Below are 11857 nucleotides of genomic sequence, written 5' to 3'. Positions count from 1 at the left end.
AAAAATACTACATAACCCTGGCACCTCACTGTAGTCATACTGACCCAAAGGATAAAGTCATATAATCATGTTTACCACACGGTAAACAGTGAAAAATTGCTTAAAAAATTTAAAACAATTCCAGAATTTCTGTATGTTTGTTCATTCCGTTTTTTAAATATTGGATAAAGTAGTAACTTAAAAATGTTATGTACTCCCAAAAGACACATACAAATAAAAACTGCATCTGATTCTGCCAAAAATATGCTCCGTCTTAGATTTGTTGTCTGGTAATGGAAAAACATAGACTTTCTATATTCGTAGTAGTTCAAAGTCACTGGAAAAGAGACATGGCTCCCAAAAACACTATCCAGCAAAATCCACTCTCAGAAATCCAATGGCCCCACCTTCTGAGCTCCACAGTGTGCCCAAACCACACCTAAAGGGGTTGTCTCCCAAACAAAGTACATTTTAATCAATTGATCTTGGAATAAAAATAACTTCCACAATTTGATGCTTTTAAAATAACCCTTTCGCCCCGAAGATTGTTTTCACCTTCCCGATCGGGCCAATTTTTCTGACCACTGTCATTTTATGAGGTAATAGCTCTGGAACGCTTCAATGGATCCCTGTGATTCTGAGAATGTTTTCTAAGACATATTGTACTTTATGAGTGGTAAAATTTATTTGATATGACTTTTGTTTATTTGTGAAAAAAAGGAAATTTGGCAAAAATTTGGAAAATTTAGCAATTTTCAAACTTTTAATTTTCATGGCTTTAAATCAGAGTCATGTCACACAAACTAGTTAATAAATAACATTTCCCACATATCTACTTTACATCAGCAAAATTGTACAAACAAAATTTTTTTGTTAGGAAGTTATAAGAGTTAAAAGTTGACCAAAAATTTTGCAAAACCATATTTTTTAGGGACCACCTCACATTTGAAGTGACTTTGAGGGGCTATATGACAGAAAATACCCAAAAATGACACCATTCTGAAAACTGCACCCCTGAAGGTACTCAAAACCACATTCAAGAACTTTATTAACCCTTCAGGTGCTTCACAGGAATTTTTGGAATGTGGAAGAAAAAAAATAAACATTTACACACAAAAGAAAGTTTTCCTTTAGACCTATTTTTGTTTTTCTTTTGCAAGGGTAACAGGAGAAAGAGGACCATAAATTTTGTTGTGCAATTTATCCTGAGCATGCCAATACCCCATATGTGGGGAAAACTACTGTTTGGGTGCATGGCAGAGCTCAGAAGGGAAGGAGCACTATTTAATTTTTTTAATGTAAAAATATCTGGCATAATTAGTGGTTGCCATGTCGCGTTTAGAAAGCCCCTGATGTGCCTAGACAGTAGAAAACCCCAACAAGTGACACCATTTTGGAAACTAGGTCCTTAGGGAACTTATCTAGATGTATATTGAGCACCTTGAACCCACAGGTTCTTCAAAGTTTATAACGTTAATCCGTGAAAATAGAAAAAAAAAATCACATTTTTCCCAGATTAATATTTTTTTAGCTCTAAATTTTGCATTTTCATAAAGGTAAGAAGAGAAATTGCTCCACACAAATTTGTTGTGCAATTTCTCCTGAGTGCACAGATACCCCATATGTGAGGAATATCTACTGTTTGGGCGCACGGCAGGACTCGGAAGGGAAGCAGCACTATTTGACTTTTTGAATGTAAAATTTGCTGGCATAATTAGCGGTTGCCATGTCGTGCTTGGAGAGCCCCTGATGTGCCTAAATAGTGGAAGCCCCCACAAGTGACACCATTTTGGAAACTAGACCCCTTATGGAACTTATCAAGATGTGTATTGAGCATCTTGAACCCACAGGTGCGTCACAGAAGTTTATAACGTTAAGCCATGAAAATTTAAAAAAAATAAAATTTTTCCCACAAAAATATATTTTTTTTTAAGCTACAAATTTTGTATTTTCATAGGAGTAACAGGAGAAAATGGACTCCAAAGTTCACCGATACCCAATATGTGGTCAAAAACTACTTTTGAGGCACAGTGCAAAGCGCAGAAGGGAAGTAGCGCCATATTACAGTCGAGATTTTGCTGCACTTGTTTGAGGGTGCCATGTCACATTGGCAGAGCCCCTGAGGTTTCAGAACAGCAGAACCCCACATAAGGGACCCCATTTTGCAAATTATAACCTTATGTGAATTTAACTACAGATGTAGTGAAGATTTTGACTCCGTGGTTGTTTTCCAGAAACAAGCAGTAGTGGATGTTGCGGAGTGAAAATTGCCGTTGTAGTGACCAGTACATTATGCCCAGCTCATGTTTCTGGAGACACACACCTGTAAAGTAGGGGGGCTCTCATCACTACAGAAATGCCAAACATATGAGCGCTAAATGTTTTTTAGGCACACTGGGGCTCGGAAGGGAAGGGGGCATTTGGATTTGCGAGCAAAGAATTTGCTGAATTTATTTTAGGGAGCGAGTAACCATTTCTCTTTTTCAGAGTCTTTGTACTACCAGTAACGTGGAAGACCCCTATATGACAGATGACGGACCTGAGTGGGAACTTGCTTTTTTTGTGGATTGAGTTGAAGCTTTTATCGGGAATATTTTACATAACGTTTGGGATCACATTTATCTGGCACTCTTCGCTCAGCACTTAGTTTCCATCTAAATCTCCGAGTGATGTGACAGATGAAACCCCCGATCCATTCACTATAATGAGGCTGCAGAGTTACACGGGACTCCTTCTGACCTTTTCAGAAGTGCACAAAACTGTGGTCGACTGCACTTTTATGCAATCCTAAAAAAGACCGACACCGTCGGATCACAGGTCTTATGGTGTTCACAGTGCCTCCAGCTGCCTCATTCTAGGGAATTTTCCAACATATTTCAGAATCACATATTTCAGAGATTTACACGGAAATCCCGGTGCAAGCGATTAGCGCAGAGCGCAGGATAAATGTGCGTCGAGCCTTACTGCTATCTTTGGGAGGCAGAATGAAAAAAATCAACAGCATGTGAAGAATTGGTTTTATTTATTTTTTATGCTGTCCCTCGTGCGGTATAAGTGATTAGGTGACTTTATTCTTTGGGTCGGTGTGATTACAGCGATACCAGATTTATATCGGATTTTTATGTTTAACACTTTTTATTACGAAAACTAGTTTTTGCATCACCATATTTTGAGATCTATAATTTTTTTCATATTTTCGCAGACAGAATCATGTGATGGCTTGTTTTTTTGCGGGACAACCTGACATTTTTATTGGTACCATTTTCGGGCACATGACATTTTTTGATCGCTTTCTATTCTGATTTTTGGGAGACAGAATGAACAAAAACCAGAAATTCAGGAGTTGCTTTTTTTTTTTTTTTAATACCATTCCTCGTGTGGTAAATTTGGTATTTAGGTCAGTGCGATTACATCAATACCTCATTTATATCGTTAATTTTACACAATAAAAACTATTTTATAGAAAAAATAATTATTTTTGCATCGCTTTATTCTGAGAACTATAGCTTTTTTATTTTTCTGCTGATGGAGCAGTATGACGGCTTTTTTTTGGCGGGACAAGATGACGTTTTCAGCGGTACCATTTTTATTTACATCCATCTTTTTCATCGCATTTTTTTGCGCTTTTTGTTTGCTGGTATGATGTTTTAGCATTGTTTTTTGCCTCGTTTTTATTTTTTTTATGGTGTTCACTGAATGGGTTAACTAGTGGGACAGTTTTATAGGTCGGGTCATTACGGATGCGGCGATACCAAATATGTATACTTTTATTGTTTTTTTTTAAATTTACATGATTAAATGTATTTATTGAAAAAATATTTATTTATTTTTATTTATTTAGGGATTTTTTTTTTAAATATATTTTTACACTTTGTAAATTGTATTTATTTTTTTACTTTTTATTACATTGTCCTAGTATGGGACATCAGTGCATTATATCAGATCGCTGATCTGACGCTCTGCACTGCAGAGAAGGAGGCATGCCAGTGCCTGCTCACAAGTCACCTTCCCTGCAGGACCCGGAAGGACCCTGCAGCCATCTTGGAGCCGGTGGTCTCCATGGAGGCCATCAGGACAATGTGATCACATCACGTTGTCCTGAAGGAAGCGTGCAGGGAGTCCCCTCCCTGTGCAATGCCCCTCTATGTCGCTGTCATTACTGACTGCGGCATCAGAGTGGATAAAGTCCAACGATTGGTGCTAGCGTGAGACAGCACAATCGCAGAGCCGTACTAGTAAGGCTCATGTCGGGAAGGGGTTAAATGTTCCTGTGCTGAGATAATTTTATACATGTGCCCCTGCTGTGTACTGTGTAATGGCGGTGTCTTACCGTACAGGAACATGGTCTGATCATATCACAGCTCCTGGTCAGGGGAGGAAGCAAAAAAGGATACAGACAGAACAGCAGGGGGTCACAGCTGATTGTTTTTGTGAGGCAAAACATTTGCCTGTTTTTAACCCCTTCCTGACATGCTCCGTTTATATACTGCTCTGCGTGAGCTGTATTCCCACAAAGAGAAGTGTATGTACAGCGCCGCGATAGCGCAGGCTCACACTGAGCGCCGCTGTGATCAGGTGCTGTGTCAGCTCTATGTGAGTGCTGACACCATGTAGCAACACCCAAGACATTTAGCCCTCTGATGCTCCTGTCAATAGGGACATCGAGGAGCATCGCAGAGGGAGGGAGCTCCCTGTCTGCTTGGGTGAGGGGGCCCATCTGAACTCATGCCCTGGATGCCGGATAGCCTAGATACTCCTTTGCAGCAGACATTTGTGAACAGCCTAAAAAACCCCTTTAACGCCTGCTCCATGCGATGCAGAAGTGGCAGCTCTAGGGACGCAGCATGCTCGTCTATTGAACGCAGCAATTACTGATCGTCTGCACATACCCTAAGGGCACCTGCAGCTGCACCAATGTGATGTCTGCCCTTGGCCTGACTGTAGTACATCACTTTTTCTCTAGGGTGGTGCGCTAATCACTTTTTCTGCTTATGCCAGTGATTATTTATACTTCTCAACTACAAGTAAAAAAAAATCTGTTTAAACTAAAAAGGGATTTCTGATAATTTCCACATCAAAAATAACACATTTGCAATCGATTTTGTTTAAATCACGGAAACGAAAAGATGTAGAAAAAAGACCTAAAAGAAAAAGCAGAAACGTTAATCTCATCTCCCCCTAGAGGGCGCTGAGGAGCTGCCTCTAGATCATGTGCCGGCAGTAGGCGGAGCTGTCAGGTGACGATCACATGACTCTGCTGTAAGCTGCCGCTGCTACTACTGCGCCGGGGCTCCGTCCTGTATTCGGCCGCAGCATGACCCCTCCGGGAATGTCGGGACTTGCCGCTGTGTGGCTGCTCCTCTGCGGGGTTACCGGGCAGTCTGTGGGCCCGCCGGCCGAGCTGTGCGGGTAAGTGCCGCCTGTGGCTCCTGCTGACAGATGGCCGGGCCGCTTCCCCTTTCTGCAGCGTTGTCCTCCCTGTGCAGTCCATGACAGTGCAGGCGCCCCGGGCTCATGCTGTGGACTGAGCAGTCTGGGTAGGTGCCCAGAACGTGTGACCTCTCCCCATCCCTGATTCTTGTGTCCTATAGTCGGTGGTTGTAGCTGATCCCGACACATGGGATCGTATGCTCCAGGCGGCACCATAAACGGTACCGTGGTGGGAGATGGGCAGTGTCTGCGCCCCGGTGCCACCTATAGCCCCTCTCCCCCACTATCCCAGTGGTCACTGCACTCACCCATTAGGACGGGGCCGCGCTTATTACCTGATACTACTGTTCTGTTACTCCATTAATGGCCCAGTGGGAGGACGTGGAGACTGGAGGAACCATGACTTTAGGTATTGGCCTCATCTTGTTGGGGAGACACCTTTTTGGCCTCCTCAGAGTCCGGAGCTCGGGTACGAGGGCATTTCCTTCTGTTCTAACCCCATGAGGACATCTAGAGATGGTTGTGGCGGCCTCCTGCCCCGGACTCCCTGAGGCGAGATAATGAGCTGGCTATAGACGCCTGCCTGTAGGACAAGCCCTTGGGGTTTGGCAGGATGGCCGAACATCTGATGTATGGAGGCCTCTATATGGCGGCAGAGGGTGCAGATTTCATTTCCCCAAACCTTTTGATCTTCGAGAAACAAGTTGCCTCTGTAGGTGTCTGGCAATTTTTTGGCCAAGCCCAGGCGGCATTTATAAGGGGATACAGAAACCTGGCAGCTGTAGGAAGCGTTTATCCAGCAGCTAATTTATATACCCACCTATTGTCATTTCTCAGCAAGGACCCCACAACCCTGAGGATGGGGGTCCCGTGCTCCATCCTGTGTCTATGGATGATTGGTCATGCTTGCCCACTCCTGCTCCATTCTTATGGGGATCGGAGGACACCTTCCTCAAGACCTCAATCAATCGTACAGTTATCACTTCCAGGATTGGTGATAAATATTCGTGAGCCGCCTCCTCTTTAAACCTGAGAATTGTCTGCAATTTTTCTTCAACAGTCAAATCATAAGTCACAATTAGTCACAAGACAGAAAGTTCTTGGAGACTTTTTGTTCTCAGAACTTTTAGACTTGATGTTTCCTGACCCAAGTCATTGGAAGCACTAAGGCTAGTGGTGCGCATGAGGTGCTGGGTGGGGTAAGGCAGTAGGACACGGGCCGCTCTTGGCAATGTGCAGTAACTGCAGTGTTATCTTCATGTTGTGCCACCAATGTTGGCATCAGAGGTTGCCCTACGTATTTCACAGCCTGGTACAAATGCTCCTCTTAGCAATGTTAAGGAGACTGTAGGCAATCTTCCAGTACATAGGTGTACATAATGGCGTGATATAGATATTTATGCCGGCAACACACCTTTATATTAAACAGTGCTTCCAGGCATGGATGCGGAGCTAACTCCCCCATACACATTAGATGGCTGCGGACCGCTATTTCACCGTACTCCCACATTTATAGGACTCTTGGCCAGGGCTGCTCAGCTCGCTGTAAAAAGCAGATGCCAGACTTCTATGGCAGTGGCTTATTTTTTTTTTTCTCCCTGAAAAGGTTTCCTGTCTGTACTTCAACGTTACCCCTTCTGAATAGCCCCAGGGTGCAGCATAAAAGAAACTATACTTTGCTCCTAGACTGACAGCGTCCCTCCACCATTATACTGGCAGGAGCAATGTCACATGGCCGCTGATTAGCTGCAGCCTTCACTATTCCATCACTCCCGTGGTTCCATAACATTGTTTATCGCAGGATTGCTGGCGGGAGACGTAAGGATGAAATCCAAGGAATGACGAGGGCTCGGAAGGGAAGTATTCTTTTCCGCTTATGCTGTTAAGGAGCTATCCACTAATGGACAATCCCTTTAAAAGTGGAATATCGTTTATGCTAATTTCTGCATTTGAGATGAGGTGCTTATGACACTTTGACCCCACATACCCGTGTGCACGACACCGGATTAGTGCTTGCATCTTGGCACCTATGTGGGGGTCCTAATATCACCTTCACCAATTGATGGGGAGGTTCTGGCGTTGGGGTACTTCTTTAGGACAAAAATAATATAACAGTAGAAAATGGTAGTGTTACTGAGCCGAGGAGCGCTGATAGGTTGCATAGATAGAATTTACACCCACCAGTCAGTGAGGGTCTCTGAGAAGGGGCCGTGGGTGGTTAAGAACATCTTTGTTTTCGCAAACGTCTATGTTCTTGGTAATTGAAGCCTTTTGCTGAGCTTCATGTGAAGGCTGGAGTCACACTACTGTATAACACGGTGCTATACGATAAAACATCACATATCACGCTGCCCAATGTTTTTCTATGGGGCAGCTCTGATCTGCGATTATTTTCTAATGCCGATTATGAGTTAATGGCAGCATGCTGTGATTGGCAGCGAGACTCAGCTCACGCACACCCATACAAGTCCACTGGTGCAAGTGAAACATCAGACTGCACTCAGATGTCGTCCCAGTGCAGTCCGATATATGGCAAGTCAGGTAATGGAGAAATTACTTTCTCCGTCTCCTCTGCACTCGTGCTGTGATTCTCTCATGTAAGAGGATCGTTGCTCTGACTCTTGGCGCATGCTTGAAGCGGAGCTGGAGCAGAGGGTCATTGGCATATCACATCGGATGCTCTAGCATAGGGTGCCAGGCTCTAGTCTACTGAAATTAGCCATGAAATCCTAGTTTATAACGAACTCCTATTACGACTGCAGTAAATGGGCAGGGTCTGTGATATCACTTGTCTCCTCCCCTTCTGCGGGGGGGCTTTGTAAAATTATGATAATTAGAAAGGTTGAAGTTTAGGATCACAGTGCGGAGCCATTTTGTTGGTGACTGCGAAGTGATACTGACACGTAGACCAGAGGTGTCAAACTGCATTCCTCGAGGGCCGCCAACAGGTCATGTTTTCAGGATTTCCTTGTAGTGCACAGGTGATAATTTAATCACCTGCACAGAATGATTCCAGCACCTTGTGGAATGCTAAGGAAATCCTGAAAACACGACCTGTTGGCGGCCCTCGAGGAATGCAGTTTGACACCTCTGACGTAGACGGTCACTGAGAACAGATGGCGGCACCGAGTCTGTCAGATGGTGCTACTCACTGTATCGTTTGTGCTGGGGTTAGCTCTGGATTGTATTTACCGCCGGGCTTAGATACACGACTCGGTGCACTGGATCAGGCGCTGGGCTTACATACATGGTTCAGTGCACTGTATCACACTCCGGGACTTTGTATCTCATGCTGGGATTAGATACATGGCTCAGCGCACTATCGAGCACCGGGTTTAGATGCTCAGCGCACTGTCTCACGTTCCTCGGATTGTACCTTGCGCTGGGATTAGATACATGGCTCAGCGCACTGTATCACACTCCGGGTCTACAGCACACTGTAATATAAGTAAGACATACATAATAGCACATTTAAATGAGCTGAATAGTGAGCGAGCATTTTCAGGAGCGCTCTTTCCTGACTTAGTTTACGTAAACAAGCCTGCGATCATCTGATGAACAATCAAAACACTCGCTCATTGATGATTGGCTGGTTTATGCCGGCATGAAATCATCATGTGAACAGGGGATATAATGTAATAACAATACTGTATGGGGCAAGAACCAGTAAATGACCTCCAGTTCAATATTTATAATTGATCAGCGCTCATCTCTTTGAAACCCATGTAAAAAAAACGCTAACTTAAAGGGAATCTGTCAACAGGTTTTTGCTATTTAATCTGTGAGTAGCATGAAGTAAGAACAGAGAGCCTGATTCTAGGCATGTGTCACTTACTAAGATGTGTTGTGGTTTAAATGCAATCAGTGTTTTATCAGCCAGACATTATCACTGTGTGACCAGGCTAATCTGTGTAGCTCTGCCCCTGCCACTTATTGGCAGCTTGCGGACAGCTCACAGTGTACTAAGGAAGCTGCCAATCAGCGGTGAGGGTGGAGTTATATTCAGTGCAGCGGTGGGCTTACATTCAGCGCAGCAGTGGGGGTGGGGTTATATTCAGCGCAGCAGTGGGGGTTATATTCAGTTCAGGGGTGGGGTTATATTCAGCGCAGCAGTGGGAGTAGGGTTATATTCGGCGCAGCTGTGGGAGTGGGGTTATATTCAGCGCAGCAGTGGGAGTGGGGTTATATTCAGTTCAGGGGTGGGGTTATATTCAGCGCAGCTGTGGGAGTAGGGTTATATTCGGCGCAGCTGTGGGAGTGGGGTTATATTCAGCGCAGCAGTGGGAGTGGGGTTATATTCAGTTCAGGGGTGGGGTTATATTCAGCGCAGCAGTGGGAGTGGGGTTATATTCAGTTCAGGGGTGGGGTTATATTCAGCGCAGCAGTGGGAGTGGGGTTATATTCAGTTCAGGGGTGGGGTTATATTCAGTTCAGGGGTGGGGTTATATTCAGCGCAGCAGTGGGGATGGGGTTATATTCAGCGCAGGAGTGGGGGTTATATTCAGCGCAGGAGTGGGGGTTATATTCAGCGCAGGAGTGGGGGTTATATTCAGCACAGGGGTGGGATTGTGGTTATATTCAGTTCAGGGGTGGGGTTATATTCAGCGCAGCAGTGGGGGTGGGATTATATTCAGTTCAGGGGTGGGGTTATATTCAGCGCAGGAGTGGGGGTTATATTCAGCGCAGCTGTGGGGGGCGGGGTTATATTCAGCACAGCTGTGGGGGGCGGGGCTATATGCAGCACAGCTGTGGGGGGCGGGGTTATATTCAGAGCAGCAGTCTTAGGCTTCTTTCACACTAGCGTCGGGCTCGGCCCGTCGCAGTGCGTCGGGCCGAGGTTACCGACGCTAGCGTTGTATACGCCGCACAACGGGGGCAGCGGATGCATTTTTCCAGCGCATCCGCCGCCCCATTGTGAGGTGCGGGGAGGTGGGGGCGGAGTTCCGGCCGCGCATGCGCGGTCGGAAAAAGCGGACACGTCGCACAAAAAAAGTTACATGTAGCGTTTTTTTGTGCCGACGGTCCGCCAAAGCACGACGCATCCATCGCACGACGGTTGCGACGTGTCAGTGCGTCGCAATGTGTCGCTAATGTTAGTCAATGGGGAAAAAACGCATCCTGCAGACAACTTTGCAGGATGCGTTTTTCGCCGAAACGACGCATTGCGACGTATGCAAAAAACGCTAGTGTGAAAGTAGCCTTAGCTATTAGTCTTAGATCTACAACAGATGAAACAGGGATTCTATAAAAACTGCACCAAGCAGCCCAGTAAGTGACACATCACTGGAATCAGGATCTCTATCTCTACATTATAGTGCGGTTAGATTCCATAGCAAAAACCTGCTGACAGATTCCCTTTAAGGGTCAAAAGAGTAGAGACATGCATGTAAAAACGACTTGCTGTTCAGTACTTTGAGCGCGTCTTAACAACTTCAGGTTTCCTATGATATCACGTGGTAGAAGAAGTGACCTGACAACTATTCAGACATTTTGCTCTCTGAAGCAACTGTAGATTTTACAATAAATGTCAATGGGAAGAGGCCTGGAAAACACCCATTCGTCTTTGAGAATTTTTCCAGACTTTTTCCATGAAAAACTGTAAGTGCTTTCTGCTAGGCCGGAGTCACACTACAGCGAGATACGGCAGAGTCTCGCAGGCTAAAACCAAGCTCTGGCACCGGCACTCCGGAGCGGAGCGTGCAGCTCCATGTATTGCTATGCGGCCGCACGCTCCACTCTGGAGTGCCGGCGCCAGAGCTTGGTTTTAGCCTGCGAGACTCTGCCGTATCTCGCTGTGTGTGATCCCGGCCTTATTGAAAAGACATTAAAAAAGGCAATGAAAAGATGCCTCGAAAATGTTAGAAAACATGTAAAAACAAATTAACTGACAATTACCAAAAATATGCAAAAAAAAAAAAATTACTGAAAAACACAAAAATATTTTTTTTTTGGGGAAAAAAACCTGGGGTTTCCTAAAGCAGTTTCCATTTGAAAACTTTGGTTCACACTCTGGGGAAAATGTCATATGCACAGACCCTTACGAAGCTTTTTGCTCATTTGTCCAGTGATTGTCACACGCTTAGACTGGCAGCTTTCCTAGGAAGGCCCGTTCCCAGTTACTGGCCATGCACCCAAGTCATTGAGTGAGTCAGGTCTCATGTGGCTGAGCGGTGCCCCCTGAGGAGCAGCTGTGGCGCGGTGCATGGCTTCGTGCTACTCACTACTCAGATCATCCCGGGATTTCAGCCTCTTCTCACTTCCATATTCCAGCAAAGTGTATGGGATTTAAAGGAATCTCAGACTGAGCTGTGACGCGTTTTTAAAATCCACAACACATCAGTCCCCCATATGGTAAATATGCGTTTTATTTTCCCCTTGAATAAAATGAGGACAATTTTTAGGTTAAGATAAAAACGCTTATGGCTTTTTAGTTGCTGCAGCAAGAAAA

General features: G+C 44.9%; 1 protein-coding gene across 1 annotated transcript in view; it reads left to right on the top strand.

The window, feature by feature from the left end:
• The first annotated feature begins 5194 nt into the window (after positions 1-5194).
• Positions 5195-11857, top strand: part of IGF2R (insulin like growth factor 2 receptor) — a 243002-nt gene continuing 236339 nt past the window's right edge. Inside the window, exon 1 of the mRNA XM_077283114.1 lies at positions 5195-5388. Within this exon, the coding sequence (XP_077139229.1) occupies positions 5294-5388 (95 nt within the window). The 5' untranslated portion in view covers positions 5195-5293. The remainder of the gene's footprint in view (positions 5389-11857) is intronic.

Source organism: Ranitomeya variabilis, chromosome 2 (assembly GCF_051348905.1).
Source record: "Ranitomeya variabilis isolate aRanVar5 chromosome 2, aRanVar5.hap1, whole genome shotgun sequence".
Classification (NCBI taxonomy): domain Eukaryota; kingdom Metazoa; phylum Chordata; class Amphibia; order Anura; family Dendrobatidae; genus Ranitomeya; species Ranitomeya variabilis.
Note: the sequence above shows the minus strand (reverse complement) of the source record. Positions and strands in the feature narration are given on the sequence as shown.